At 37.0% G+C, this 15,963-nt stretch overlaps 1 protein-coding gene across 2 annotated transcripts; it reads right to left on the bottom strand.

Moving 5' to 3' along the window:
• Positions 1-2,576: 2,576 nt before the first annotated feature.
• On the bottom strand, positions 2,577-12,761 carry LOC115491274 (protein FAM240C-like). 2 transcript variants are annotated; one of them, XM_030258988.4, is made up of 3 exons: positions 12,487-12,761; positions 6,574-6,722; positions 2,577-4,107 (listed from the first exon to the last, which is right to left on the bottom strand). In XM_030258988.4, exons 2-3 carry the CDS (start codon positions 6,717-6,719, stop codon positions 3,975-3,977), a joined length of 279 nt encoding a protein of 92 aa, XP_030114848.1. In that variant the 5' UTR covers positions 6,720-6,722; positions 12,487-12,761; the 3' UTR covers positions 2,577-3,974. The 2 variants fall into 2 exon arrangements, with proteins under 2 accessions (XP_030114848.1, XP_072778822.1); XM_072922721.1 differs by lacking the exon at positions 12,487-12,761 and adding an exon at positions 10,756-10,942.
• Positions 12,762-15,963: the final 3,202 nt, after the last annotated feature.

Below are 15,963 nucleotides of genomic sequence, written 5' to 3'. Positions count from 1 at the left end.
CAGTATGTGGTACATGCAGACAGTCAAGAGTTTAGCTTAAAAAATGTCTCTCCTGCTCTGAATTTAAGTGCAAATTCAAGTGGAGCAGCTGACAGGTGTTGAGTTGCTGCATCCTCCCTATAACTGATTGTGTGAGTGTTTTACCATGGTGTCCAAACGAAGTCAGACTGCAGATTAACGTGCTGTTTACAGTCACCCTTTAGACTGCCTTGATTTAAGTCAGCCAGGCTTCAACAACTGGGCACAGCTCAGAGTTACTTTAAGAAAGCAAACTGCTGTTTCTCAGACATTAGTCACTGTTTCCTGGATCAGGCAGTGCTTAAAGACCAACAATGTGAATGGATATAGATTGTGCACACCGTGTCTGTCGTGCACATAAATCTGGCATGCTAAGTGGGTGCTCTACAGCTGACATCAATGTGCCAGCTTAAGTGCATGATCCACACCTATTGCATCATATATCATAAAGTTAAAGTCCCATGACCAAAATACTAGCCACTGACCTATCCTGTACAAAATTAGTTGTTTACTGACTTAGGCAAGTGCCAGGGCTGTTTTATGTGCTGATGTAAGACATGGTAATGTCTTGCTAGTGCAGGGTCATGGTGGTGCTGATTATGCAGATTATTATTCAATTCATCTCATTATATTCAATATGCATACAGTTCATTTTCCATTAGACAAATTAATAAACCTTAAGAAAAAAATCCGGGCAATTACTTTCTCTTCTCAAATAATTTTTTAATATGGTTACTGTAATCTAAATTTTATTTTTTTTTTTCCCATTGGAAACATGGAGGAGCTAAGGACACAGGAGTTAAAAAATGCTGTATTCAGCTGAAGTGGCCTGCTCTCCTAACAGATTATGCTCACTGAATATCCTATTTTATACATGGCAGCCATGTATATGAATGAGACAGTTTTTAAAAACATAACAATTTAACTGGAACTGACATCTGTTTGGTTTTTTTTATTGACAGCCAGATTTAAGATTTTCAGTTATGTATGAAATGTCTAAGTTCAAGCTTGAATGTCACCAATTCAGTGAATAAAGCATTATCTGCCACCTTCCCGTCTGCCTTCATCTTTGCAATTTGCAAGCAGCAAATATCTGACTACATCCAACTGTTGGACTTTATTATTATTTTGAGTATCTAATACCTGTCTCAGTCTGGTTGTATGTGCAACTAGCGGTGAAAATTGGATGAACACCTGAATTTGGGAACAGGAACACCTGGTGTTCAATATCATGGAGGTGTTAGGGCACTGCTGTCATGTAAAATATGTGGCAAAATAAGCTCAATAATTATGCATAGGTAACTTATGCATAGGTAACTAATGCATATGCACTTGAGCAATGCAAAAGGAGATGGGTTTTGTTGGGTGTGGGAGCATTTTGATTTTTCACACTTGTGATATGTACTCTTTGCTGTATCAGAAATCCATTCACAACTGCAATAGGTTCCATGCACTTGTGAAGGTAAACAATGCCCACAACATTCCATTGGTGTGTAGCTAATATGATGCCAAGTTCTTGTAATGGAAGTCATTTCACATATCCCTGGATGCCCTCAGAGCTCCTTAAAGAAAAAGCACTCCTCAGAGAGCTAAGGTTATTTTTGGGGGAGTTCTGAAATTTGCTTTCTGTGAATTACGTGTACTTGTGTAGTCCTTTTCATATTTTACATAACTTCATAAACAACCAGAAAGAGAGTCATAAAAGTGTTCCCAATAAATAAAAACCATTGACATTAAGTGTAAAAGAACAATAAATGCTTATTGAGCCAGGTTTTCTTGGATCTTCCCTTGTCACACTGACATGGAGTAGGGATAAGCTGCACTGATGTGGGTGGCATTACACCATAAATCAGTGGTTAAGCTAACAAATCGAATAGATCTAGTTTTCAGAAGTAGAGAATCTGGCATTTCTCCATTTCAATAGCCCATGTCTGTTTCTGTTAGTGATGGCTACAGTAAGGCAAACCAATATGGTTTTTTGATAAGTAGCAGCTAGTTCAGGCTGTGTTTGATCTACCTCACCAAAGAAGAAGTTTAGCTTAGGTGTCATATTTTAGGAACTATATTCCTCAATTTAGTACTCCCACTAAAGAGAAAACCACAAACCTGTGGTGGCAGATGAAAGGCAGAGATTACATCTTGAGATAAGAACTTACTGGAAGCACTAATGAGATAGAAAAACAATACTTTTTACAAGTATTGTAAATACTTGTACAATACCCTCAAAGAGAGGGTGATGTACATGCAAAAATGACTGACTGATGTGTCCTACCCCAAAACAATGAGCAGTGGCCAATGAGTTCTCCACCTAGACTGCTCCCCCACCCCAAGCCCCTCCCACCTTCTTCTCAAAAGCATCCTGGGCTTCCTACCCCCAGAAATGGCAAGAGGTGGTATAGAATAACACCCAGACATGGCCATGGAGCTCTAGGTTCCAATCCCTCACAGCTACTGTGAAAAATCAACTCAGTCCTGGTGCAAACCAGGACACTGGGTTACAGAAAGAACTTTTTAGAGAATGATGGGAAATAAGTGGATGCAGAAGAGAAACACCAGTCTTGCAGGGCAAAAGCAGTTACAACTTTATTATTTTTTCAGCATTGCTTTTCTAATGGAAAATAGCCACTGAAAGAAACAATTGCATGCTTTTTGGGTCAGTTTTTATGAAAAAAAACTGATACTACAATCCCTTCATTTTTCAATAGCAGAACAGCATTTTGTAAGTTTTTAATTGTTTTAATCCTTCATGGAATACCAACATCTTTGTGACAGCTTTTTTTTTTTTCTGTGTCAGGATTCCACTTTGTAAGAGTAAGAACATTCAGTAAACTTTGTGGTTTAATTAAGTGTTGTTTTAAAATGATTAAAACAGCATTTCTCTGAGGTCAAAATGATTTAATTTTTGTCCTGATTTGAAATATATCAAATGCATTCCTATCTACTTTAGTATAAATATAGATTCAAAGTAAATTTTTGTCTGCCACAATACTGTTAGACAGTATTAAAATAACTGTTTAGACTTATGAGTCATCTGTTGTGTACCAAAGATTATTTGAAGAGAAAACAAACAAATGTTTTAATCCAAAATACTAGTATTTAGATATGCAGACATATAGATAAATGGGGCACACTGTTATTACCCTGTTTTATTATTCCCATCTTTGTTTCACCTAAGACAGAAGGACGCAGAAATTGTTTGGATTAGTGCATGTCAGGTATGAAAGTGATACCTGGCAAAGCATTTCCATGCTGTTATGATTTGCTGCCTTCTATTTCAAACTCTCACACTGACTTACTCTTACTAGTCTAATATTTGTCAGACTGGCTCACAATAAAGACTACTGGCTCAGTAGTCTTTTTCTTACATACCCCAAGAACGTAAAAGTAATTTTTTATGTTCACTTAATTTTTAAGATCAGTAAATATCCTTAAATGTTGATCAGGAAAGTTGGTTTTTTTTCCCTCCCTCATTAAAGAATATGTTTCTCCTCCTGGCCAGCTGATCAGGCTAATCCTTAACTCCCTCTACTACGGCTCATCAAGACAGACAGAACATCTTATGTCTGCATTAAGACAGACTCTGTGAGCTGTGTAAATGGAAATGTGCAATTTTGCATGCAGCTGTCTGAATGTATTATTCCTATTAAACAAGCCGCCCTCTTTCCTAGGAGTATGTTGTTGTCACTTGGAAATGCACTTACATAGATACATCACAGAAATAATATATAATGGGAAAAATTAGAGTTGTCTGCTTCTCATCTGTTCCTTTGTGCTTTTTTCCCCTGTGGCATTATTCTTGCACCGAATTTCAATAGGACTTTAATAGTAGCTCTAGTAAATAGTTTGGAAAAAGGGCAGAATCTGGCCTTTTGGTTGTTCAGCACTGTAACTGCTGGTTTCTAGATGCATGCAAGTTCAGAATCAGGCCCAGTGCTCACTGTGTTTGCACAGCACCTTTAAGCAACAGTTTTATCTGGTGAGGGAAGAGCTTCGATAGACAGTGGTGTCATTTGTTCTTCCTGTGTTTTCGTGTGTGCCTGGGCCTGCCTGACTCGACCTTCCAGCCGCAGAGTCCATTCCTGGCGAAGTCTGCAAAGAGAGTACAAGCGCTTAGCAGTTATTGAGCCAAATCCTTCAAATGTATCCAGGGCTTTTCAGCAGGGTCGAAGCTTTCCTCTCTTTCATCACCAGAGCACTTGTCCTGTATTTATTTACCAATTACACATCCCTCTAGCTTGCTGCATCGGGAATGCAGGGGAGAAAAGGATAGTACTGATACTATCAGTGGTTGACATTGCTGGATTCCGAATGAGTCAAACAACTGCTGAAATACTGTCACTGTGAAGAACTCTGTTCTTCCCTCTGGGGTATTCTCAAAGCCACACAGAAGTACTGCCAATGCAGTAAGGTCATTCAATGTGTAAATTAAAAAATACAGTTTTTCCTCCAACCCCTCAAGTTCTGCTGTAAAATGCTGTGGAGAAGAGCAGGCTGAACTTAAAATATGTCCTTTTGGGTAAAAAAGAAAACAGAAACAACTCTGTTTACAGACCGTGTTACAGGGTCCACCCTGAATGTGTAAAATGAAAGGAATTGATGTCACATGCAAGAGGAGCCACGTAGCTTCAAGACACTTGCCTAGTAAAAACAGAAGAGAAAATCTCTAGAGACCACTGCAAGATATTGTTGGCTGGGTTGTTTTCTGAAGGAAATGTTATGAAACACCTGACCCAGCAATGTTATAAGATTAGATATTATATAGTGATGCCAAATGCATGGTAGAATATATGGGGTTTTAAATGACCTTTGGTGTGGTGAAAAGAACATCAGCCAGTGATTTCATCTGAGAATAATTCAGCAGTAGCTCTTTCACATGGATGCTTGTGTTACCTGATTCTGAGTTTGGTTTTGCATTGTGTTTTAAACTACCTAGTCTTCAGTATTTTTTCTGTATATAGATAAGCCTCAAAAGAAGGTGCAGTGAGTTAGGAAAAATTTGCTATTGAGAATACTGCGTCCTACATCAGTGTCCTACATGTCAAAAAGAGACCACTCACCTTTATGTAAAACCACACCATTCTTCCAAGTGCCTCTTTGGTGAGGTAGTGAATATGTATGTTTTGTATTGATATTTTGTTTTGTCTATTATCTCCTGAAAATATGACTTTTTTTCAATTTATAGAACATTTTGTGAACACTCTGGGCTTTGTCTGGGCAAGTGACTTTGAAGGAACTTGCTTGGATCTATTTCAGATATGATGGGTCAGTTAAGATGTATTGAATATGTACTAAGGTTCTTTCACAACATTTATTCTCTTCAGAGCAGAGTTTTTAACATTTTCAACTTTGTGAAGTCAAAAATGTTATCTGAACCACAAATCGCATTTGCCCTGTCTTCTCCTGGTAGTCTTTTGTGATCTAGGGTGATAAATGTTTCCAGTGAAGCTGAGCACTTTCCTAGATTTTATCATATGGCTTTTCTCCAATTTTGTGACTGGGACTTGAGAATACTACTGACTACCTGGAGTAGGATACTAGAACAAGGATTGTCCATATCTAACTTTTCTGAGATCTGAGGCCTACTCAGATCTTGATTTCCAAGTATCTAAATGATGACTTTACTTCCTTCTTGGGCACTGGGTCAAATAACCTAGAATTTTTTTCAAGAAACAGCCTCTTGGCAGCACCTTCCAGTTTGTTGAAGTCAAATTAGTTTATGTGAATGTCCCAGTTTTGAGAAAAGTTTATGCAGGAAAACCTTTGTTAACTTCAGGAGGAAAGCACAAAAGGAAATCACACGAGACATGGTATTTCTTGTCCCCTGTTTCTGCCCATTAGTAGTTAGTCAGGGGATTCACTTAGTGTCCAGGAGACCCTGATTCAAAGTTCTGAGTTTTCACAAGTTGAACAAATATTTGAAGCAGTCCATCACACTTATGCAGAGTTATCTGTACCAAAATACAGCTATATAGCTCTCTCTGTAGGCAATCCCTGTTGTTTTATTCTGCTTCGTAAAGCTCCCCCTCCTACCCCAAACTAAAACAAACAATTAACTCCCACAACAACAAAAAGCCCACGACATTTGCCATTGAATGTGAAAATCTCATTGTGTCATTTTTACCTTTGGGTTTATATGAATTGAAGGGCTGTTAAACATGACAAAAGTGCCGTGGGTTTTTTATTCTACAGATTAGGTGGGTGGTTGTCACTTTAATGTAATACTGTTTTGTTTATTTGTATAGCTCTACCAGTTCCAGGTAAAATTCCTGCTATTTTCTGGCTGTCACAAGCCATAATTCCAAAGTGCTTTATTTTTTCTTGGCTATGCTCCAAGACCTTTGAAGAATGCTCATGAGGTTTAGGGGTGAGGGGTGTCTGAGTTTCCATGCAGAAGAGCCATGGTAATATGAGACAAGCAGCTGTGAGAGGAAAAGTGCCAAAGATCCAGAACACAATCTGTGCTATGAATAAAGCAGTACAATAACAGGTTACCTTATTTTAAAACACGTGATGACGTGCCTTGCTGTCTTGTGGAAAAGGAAAAATACCACTTACTTGTTCAAGGCACTTTTGCTTAGCCTAGACTCTTCAGCTTCTTGTTGCTTAGTTTGCTCTTGGATGACCTTTTCCCAGAAGTTCTTCAGCTCTTCTGCATCATGACCACCAATCCTGTGGTGTCTAAAGTTCGTATGCTTGCTCATTTTCTGAAAAGCAATTTGGAGGTCAGAGCAGTCAAAAGCCTGCCCCAAGGCAGATACTGTGTTACTTAGCCCCTTGAAATTTCATTCTCAGGAAGTGCTATTAAAATAAATTATGTCACCAGAAAAGAATAGGTAACTGGTGTGTAGTCTGCCTTGAACCAAAATATAAGGCATTGAAACAGGCCTTGGGTGACAGTTGAATGGCATAACTATATTTTTGCTACTGAGTAATGACTGTGCATGGCACAGTTCACTGAAATATTGTGGATGCTTCAGTATATGTGAGATTTTAAGTAATTTTAGAAGAACTTGTGAAAAATGCTTTCAAATACAGTGCCATTGTCACTGGAGTTCAGATTAGATGTGAAGGACTTTCCTATTTTCTATCTCCCATATTCTTAAAACAGATCGTAGATGTTTTATCTCAGGGACAAGCATTGCTCCTAAATGATTCCTTTTGCTACTCCAAATGATGTCATGCACAAAATATGCAAGGGAATTATGAATCTGAATTGAAACATGCAGAGTGCAAAACCCTGGGGAGCTTGTTATGGTCTTGTTCTATATTTTGTCAAAAATCAGTCTTAAATACTGTTAAAAGTAGAGCTCATTGAAATACAGGGATCAGTTCTAATAAATTATGAGAATAACAGAAAATAGGCGACATTGTCCTTGTTAAATGCATGTTACTGCAACATTAAAATTCTCATCATGTCTGATGTCCTTGCTGATATTACTATATTGTGTTGGTTATCAAATCGTGGTGGTACTTTGAAAAGTTAAGTTCTGCTGCCTGTTCCCTGAATCAGCCTCCTCCACTAAGCCCCACCAGGAAGTAGGAGAAGAAAGAAAAACCCCAAAAACCTAAACTCCAGAGTTTTCTATGACTAGATCAACACTTAATTTGCTGTGGTTGCTGTGGGGTTTTGGAGGGTTGCTCTGAAATAAATCCTTTAGCTTCCTTCCGTTTACCTGTATTCTGCTATCATTAGATACTTTTGCCAACACTCCACTCTGTAATGGTGATGATTAATGCCTCATAGACCCTCATAGACCATCTTCTTCCTTGATGATTTCATACCCCAGGAGCTATTCTTGATAAATACAACAAAGGCTATGCCAGTGTAGGCCAATCTTAAGAAACTTTTTCTTTGTACAATGCTGTAAAGTGGAAGATCAGAGTAAATGTAAAGGACCGTCAGATGTAATACAATTAATGCAAATTTCTGAAAGGTTACTATCATATACAGTATTTGAAACTCCTGGCACCTTAAAAGTAAGTTTTAAGCTAAGTTCTGGGCATCTTCCTAAACTGAATATCATAATTTTAATGAATAATTTTTTTTTAAAGATTGGTAATAACAAATAATTTTGCCAAATTTGATGCAAAGTCTGGCTGGAATGGGAAAACTGCTTAACAAAAAGAAAAATCACTTTAAGACACATTCTTTTCTATTGAGAAGTCCAGTTGCTTAAAGACCAGCACAGGTCAACTGGAGTGATAAGCATGAACATTAGATCATGTAATATAACCTCCTGCGTGATGGAGTACCTTGAGTGGTTACAACACTGGTTCTCTTCACAGCAAGTTTAGCAAGGGCTGCTCTATCAAAGCAAGCAGGTATTTTTGTCCAAGGCAAACATAATTTTTCTAGTATTTCCCTTGATGACTGGGGATGCAGTAGATGTAGCATAGTGTGATACAGCAGGAATTGTTGCATTGGTGTGGGTAGACCAGTTCTATTAATACCTTTTGCTAAATATCTTGTGTTTGGCAATGAATATGGTCTACATGGGAATATGAGTAATCTTAATAAAGTTTTGTCTCACTCTGAGGCCCCAAAATAATAGCATTATTTGAGGCTTCATCTTGCAAAAAATATGCATGTCACGGATGCACTGGAACATGCCCTATTTGTGTCCTAATTCCATAGGCCTTGAGCAGGGTTAAAACGAATGCTCTGGTAATAGCTTGTTACAGCGAGTGATGGAATCTGATTATTTCATCATTCCTGGATCAGCAGGTCACACAGGTCTTCGCACCATTTAGAGGCTCTTCTATCACTGGCAGCTGCCCTCTTGATACTCTACAGATAATTATCCCATTGCCTCAGAAGCCAAGTGCAAGTTGCTGACAAACTGAATGAGTGTGCCCTCCAAACCCTATTATACATTGCCTCATATAAGAATCTGACATAACACATTAACCTTTAATTAGAGATTAAATTTTTATGATTATTAAACTTCTATTTGATGTTCTCCAAATAGTACAAAGAGGGTCTAAAATCTTTATCTGAGATTTAAATTGATTAGATTTTGAGGGGGTGCATGAGGGTTTTGGCTGCCTTAAGTTTTGTCTGCTCCACTCAAAAGAACATGCTGTGATCAGAGAGGTGCCCAAAAGATAGAGGTAGTTCTGCAAGTTTTAATCTGCTAGGTTTGTGGGTCTTTTTGCAAGTCAAGAACATTTGCTATTAGTTCGTAGCTATGTCAGTGTCAGTTAATATTTCACATGTTATTGCTGTGGTCCTTGCTAAGACAGATTCTTGATGTAAAACTTTTGAAGATGGTACTGTCTGCATTGCTCTTTCATGATATGATGTGTGAAAGTATCATATTTTTCAGCCTGGCATTACGACATCTAAGTGTAGAGACTAGGGTTCATGTGTACTGTAATGCCTGCTTTTCTTTATGCTAATTAAAACATTCTTCTTAGGAGCTTGGTTTGAATTTCTGAGTAACTCTTTGTATAAAAAAATAGAAATCTTTATTATTGCTCTAGATAACATGTTTTGTTGATGTGTGATTTTTTCTTTTACAGATGTCCCAATAATATGAATTGGATTTAAACCGACAACTGGACTTAATGCCATCAAAGTTGTTCTTGATTCCTTCACTCAGATAACTCAGAGCTTAGTAACAAATAGAACAATTAGATTTTCTCTGTAAATAAAAAACACACTTTCTTACAGTCATTTTACCTGTTTTGTCTGGGTGGACAGTGAGCAAAGAAAATAGGTTCATCATTCCAGAGATATTAAAGGAAGGTAAAGGGAGATGCCTTTCTGACTCCTAGTGGCAGATTGTTTTAACATGTTTATCCACTGATGTGAATGTAAAATAACCAGGAGCAAGCACTTCTGTTAATTTAAAATTATTCATTCAGAAGACTTGAAATATTGTATCATTTATGAACTGAAAATTTATGCTATAATATTTTCTGCAATATATTTTCTATGAAGGATTACTAAAATGTGCATAGCACTGGTGCAAGACAGAGTCCCTTACTAAATATTCAACTAAGATAGATAGTTAAGGAGGAACTATGATTATATGGGCTTTGCAGTCCTACCTGCCCCTTTGAAATATAGTTTACTGCTTTTTTAGAGACCCGAGCTGATAAAACAACATTTAAATTAGGATTACATTAGATCTTGGTTAAAGTGTCTTATGCATTTAGTAGCTCAACCTCAACTGTCAAAAACATGTAATTGTGTACAAAAGAGTTTTTGCAGCACTCATCATTTACAAAAATTAATATATATGCTAACATACTATTAATTTATGGAGAATGTCCACAAGAAGAAGTAATTGTAAAAACAAAATTAATGGCACTGTAAAAGAAAAATCTCCTATATTTATAATCAAACCATAAATTAGAAGGCCATGCAGCAATCTGTAAGACAGCAAATCACTCATGAAACACAGCACCTATATATAATACATTGTTTTAAACTCATAAAATTGTAGAGACACAGAATATGCTGAATTGGAAGGGACGCAGAAAGATCACTGAGTCCAGCTCCTGACCCTGCACAGCACCATCCCCAGGAGTCACACCATGTGCCTGAGAGCATTGTCCAAATGCTTCTTGAGCTCTGTCAGGCTGTGACCACTTCCCAGGTGACCCTGTTCAGAGTCCAGCCACCCTCTGGATGAAGAACCTTTTCCTGACAATCCAGCCCAAACCTCCCCTGATGCAGCCATTTCCTTGAGTCCTCTCACTGGTCACAAGAATGAGGAGGTGAATACCTACCCCTCTGCTTCTCCTTGTGAGGTCATGTCCCAGAGACAGTTTATAGGAGGTTTGAATTGTGAATGATAAACAGCTTTCTCTCTACAGATCTAGCCCATAAAAGGGGAAGGAAATTTTGCTTCTAGTTGTATGTCATACGCACAACTTTTGTTCACTGACTCAAAACCAGTAGAGAAAAAAGCCAGTGGTACAGCCTTCTCTCATTTAATCTGATCTATATCTGAGTGTGCTTTCGGAAAGCGTTAGGTTCCCAAGTGCTCTGGTCTTGGTCCCTGCCTGGTCTGCATATATTGAATTAATGTAATCTCAGTCTACCTCTGCTGAGGTACAGAAAGGAGTTTTAAAAAATATTCAATGCAAGTAATTTCATTTTGCATACTTTGTAATTTCTACTTTGGACTCTTTGTAGAGAAATTTTAAGAGCCAGAAATGGCTCTTGATGTTTTAAACATAATTGCTATTTTGAGTTATCTTTATGTGAAATAAACAGGCAGAGAAGAAAATATTTTCTAAAGTCCCAGGAGCCATTTTTCACCTTTTTTCAATCTTTCTACTTAACATGTGTCTTAAGATAAGCAGTCTTAAAAATTCAGTGTTTTATACAGACAGACCTGTAGGAAAAATATTTGTGCTTTTATTTTTAGTGAGAAGTATTTCAATATATTCAGTAAAACTGTTAGTTGAACATATTTGAGAAAAATATCAGCGTGATTTTTTGTCTGAATTATGCATAATTTAAAGAATAGTTGGTTTGGCTAACAAATAGAAAGCCACTTTATGCTTTTTTCCTTATTGGAAAGTATTTTAACCAGTAATGTAAAATAATATTTGAACATTTCCAAAGTTTATTTCCAAAAGTTTTGCTGAAAGACAGTTTTGAACAAGAATTATATATGTTATAAAATATATATACCTTAAAAATATTTCCTTTCTAAAGTTGGAGATAAGTCTAATTTTAACTCTCTCAATTAATTTGATGATTCAGCCAATTTTAATATGCAACACAAGCATATTCCTGGAAGAATTTCCACAATCACTTCAGAGGTTTTTTGGTGACCATTGTAAACAAAGGAAAGATTATCTTTGACTTTAACTAGACTCAGTCCCTTGGGTCATATCATGACCATGAGCTGGTTTATCTTTTTCAGGACACTAATTAATATCCTATTCCTTTTGCCCTTCATCAGGGTTTGTTTGCCTAAGCATGGAATGTTTTCCAGCATTATATAACTATTATGGTACAGTTCAAAACCCATTTATAATGCTCCTTAAAAAAATAATAATTAAAAAAAAACCCTCAAAACTCTGAAAAGTTTTAAATTGCACATAAAGAATGCATAATTTTGATAAGTATCCCCTTATATGTTCCTTTTATGGTAGTTTTCCTTTCAGTTGAAGTGTATGTAATACAGAAGTTCTAGTAATACCAAAAAAGATAGTATAAAACAATAACTTAATAACAGAAGTTTTGATTAGAGTAAAATGAAACAATGGATGTATACCTTTTATGTTTTACAAATCACATAGGATCAGAATAATTTTCATAAAGGCATACTGAAATATACAGAGCTCCAGGTCATGGAGGGAGTAAGAAGAAAACATTGTTCAAATTCTCATGATTTAACAAAACATAAAATTAATGTACACCCATGTGTATCTAGGCAGGTTTAATAATAAAGATAGGAAGAGAAAATCTTATTTTGGCCAAAATACAAGAATATAAATGCTTACTTTGATTGTACAGTAGCTTCCTCTTCTGTCAATGTATGGTTTTCTTGAGTGATTACTGAATCATGTCAGTTTTTTACCCCTGGGTTGCCCTTTTCAAGAGAACTCCAGCTGCCAGGAATAACTGATGAAATCTATTCATCCGTCACTCATTTTTATTTAGTAGTGATGACATCTGCTATTATGAATTAGCTTAATGGCAGGGGGGAAAAGACCCCAAACCCACAGTCTCATTTTGTGAAGCCTGCAACACACCACAAGGAATGACCAGACAGTTACATGGCACAAACTCTGAATGCCAGGTTTGATCTGTGCTATAAATTTTGTCAGGTGCCACTGATGTCATAACTTGGCTCTGGAGAAACAGTTACTCAAGTAAGATCTCATGTGTGGATCACTGTAGCATAACTTCATATGACTTGCAAGAATTCAGCACCATCTCCTCCAAGAAAAAGGATAGATCCGAGAAGAACATGTTGAATAACACATCTTGTTTCACGTTTGTGCTTCTGAGTGGCTGACAGATAAACAGATTTCTTTTTCACCCCTTTTGAAGTGTTGGTCTGTAAAAGCACCTGGTAGACTACATGACAGGATTCCAGCTAAGCTGTTAATACACTCAATAGTGTAGGAATCTGACCAGCTGCAAGCTGAAACATAGCATATATAATTTGTTACAGAACTTAGCACTTCCACTTCTTGGACAGATTCTTCCTCCCTCCACTTGTACTCCTGGGTGAACAGAAAAAGACAAGCAAGTAATGTGTTCCTTACTCTAACAAAGGAAGAGCAGATAGTGACAGACTTTCTGCTCTCAGCTTTTTTTGGCAACCTGACTGCATAACCTTTTGTAGTTTGGCAAGTTCCACCTTGAAGTTAATTATGTTTCTTACTCCAGGTATTTCCAGTGAAAGCTTGCTCCACACTGTTCTGTGCCAAGTACTGTAAGTTTTCTTTTAATCTAAAATCTGAAGGTATTCAAGAGACAAGTTATCCTTCTCATGCCTTCAAGCCGTGTAGGGCAGAAATCCCCTCCCCTCTCCTTCCTTGTTTTGATATTATAGCATTTAAAGACTTTGTAGTCTCTTGTACCCATTCCCTTGATAGAGAGATAGGTATCATGACCCTTTTCTGTGGTCTCATTGAACACAAGAAATGAGAACTGTATGTCACATTCCAGCTGAATATTAGGCTCTTGTACCCTTCCTTATTTTGTTTGGATATAACAATTGGAATCTAGAATCATATTAATATTTTCCAGAGAAGTACAATGATCATTACAACTTTCTAATTGATTAATGCACTCACCTAGTTAGTTATCTTTTTATTTTTTGCAACATATAAGGGTCAACTTATGACAGAAATTTTAGTTAGAGCTCAAGTTCACAAACTGCCTCATGCCATTTTCCCTATTTCAATCCTTCCAGTAATTTCTTTCATTTTTGAAATTCAGTTCCCTATGTTTATGACAACATTTCTGTTCTCCAGAAAATTTCTTTAACTCACAGCTTCTTTTTGTGCCAAATGCTGCTGCTCAAAATTTTTTCTAAGACAGTCCTGGATTCATTCCTTTTTTAAACTTCTTGCAGTTAAGGAGCTTTCACTAAAAGTTGTTAGCTCATTTCAACAATTTCTAAGTTAAAATAGATGCACCCTGGTGAGATCATAAAAAATAAAATAAAAGCTGGTTCCTCCATGGGGTAGAGGAGCAAAGAAGAGGCATGAAGTCCATCTTACCTCCTAACATAAAGACTAACAGGTTATTTATTGTCTGCTGGATGTGGTTAGTAGGCAGTGAGAAAGGAAGAGAGAGGGAGATTGCAATGTATTATTAAGTATTGTTATAGAATCCGTAATGAGTTCAGATGAACAGCTAAATTAATTTTTCTACTAATCAATCAGTAAAACCTCAGCATTGCTACTGTTAGTGTAGGTTAGCCATGAAATGTAACATGAAGCTGGTAAATCACTGTTCCAGGACAGATTGCTCTGACTGGTGGCTGATCCTGAAACCTAGACAAATGCCCAAATTGCTGATGATGGTGTCAGACTCATAGTTTCTCATTTTGGAGCTGCTCCTCTTCACATAAATAATGCAGAACTCTGGGCTTGAGAGGCAGTACCAATAGCAGTTTGATCTTCTGTATGTCTCAGAGGTGCATTTTTCACTTTCCCAGATTATCAAATATATTGCTCACATTTTGTCTCCTAGGTATTCTAATGCATACCTTTTCATGGCAAGCAAGTTATGGAATTTGTTTTGAAAAACCACTACAGCCCAGCCATAAAGCAGATCTTGAAATCCTGCTTATGTTCTTGTGCTGAAACTGCCCAAATTCAACATTTCAGAACTCACACACAATTCCACTGTGAATTATCAGTGGTGCCTAATGGTAAAAAACCATGAGAATCACTAGACAGAGGATGAGGCTGCAACAAGGCACACAGAAATAATCAGAGATTTTTGATCATTGTAAATAAAGTGTCTGAGACATGGAAAGCAAGACTGATCACTGTAGTATCAATCTGACACCATGTAGAGATCAGTATAGTCTATTCCAGCCTTCTTGTTAGAGTCAGTTATGTTATGTGACTTTAGAAGTAGCATAGATTTTCTCTATAGACTTGTCAGACAAATCAATATTTTGAGTAAATTATTTCAAGTTTATCAAGCACATAGACACTAGTATATGTTTGAAATTTTACAGCCTAACTTGACAGTTTCACCTAAGAATTTGACAAGTCTGCTGTGTAGCTCTCACAGCAAGGCTCTGACAGTTGCTTCTGCTCATTTGTAATGATTTAAATCTATACATCTCAGGTAATGTTGTCTTGCACTGACATAGTCTTTGTTTTAAATGATGGTGTTTTTGATGTTGTATTACAGTAATTCACTTTGCTACCTTTTCACCACCTTGTATTTTTTTGGCAGTTGGTGCAAATTCCATTTATATGGAACTTCCTTTTGCTTTATGTGAGCTATTGATGATGTCAATAAAAGACTTACTTGCATCAGGTAACCAAAACTTATCCTTCATTAAAAGGAACAGAATTAATTTGTTAAAGTCTGTTGAAGATTTCAGTGGACGTTTAACTACAGTGATGTCCATATAGTCTAACACTCTACAAAATGTGTATTTCTTTCCCCATGTTTTACTTGGCCATATACACTTAACTACCAGAAAAGGAGGTGGCCTAGTCTCAGATTTTAGTTTGACTTCAATTTCCTTATCAGGAGTTGTATTTTGTCTATTGCACATTATTTTCAAGCATGAGGGGAAACAGACATCAAAAGAAATGGAGGCTAAATTGCACTACAGCAGCTGATTCCTGATTTTCACTGACATAAAGCTACTGCCAGCTTGCAGAGCCTGTACGTGACGTAGGGTCCCTCGTGCAAAGGCTCTGTAGTGGATTCAAGGTGCATGAAGCAGGACAATATGGGATGTCATGATGAAGTGTCTATAGTACTGCTGTTTT

This window comes from Taeniopygia guttata, chromosome Z, assembly GCF_048771995.1.
Source record: "Taeniopygia guttata chromosome Z, bTaeGut7.mat, whole genome shotgun sequence".
Taxonomy (NCBI): Eukaryota; Metazoa; Chordata; class Aves; order Passeriformes; family Estrildidae; genus Taeniopygia; species Taeniopygia guttata.
This window is presented reverse-complemented; position numbering and strand designations above follow the sequence as displayed.

Coding starts and splice junctions, on each gene's coding strand:
- LOC115491274 (XM_030258988.4), bottom strand. CDS start 6,719: ATGAGCAAGCATACGAACTTTAGACACCACAGGATTGGTGGTCATGAT. Junction 4,108..6,573: donor AGCAAAAGTGCCTTGAACAA/GTAAGTGGTATT, acceptor CTCTCTTTGCAG/ACTTCGCCAGGAATGGACTC.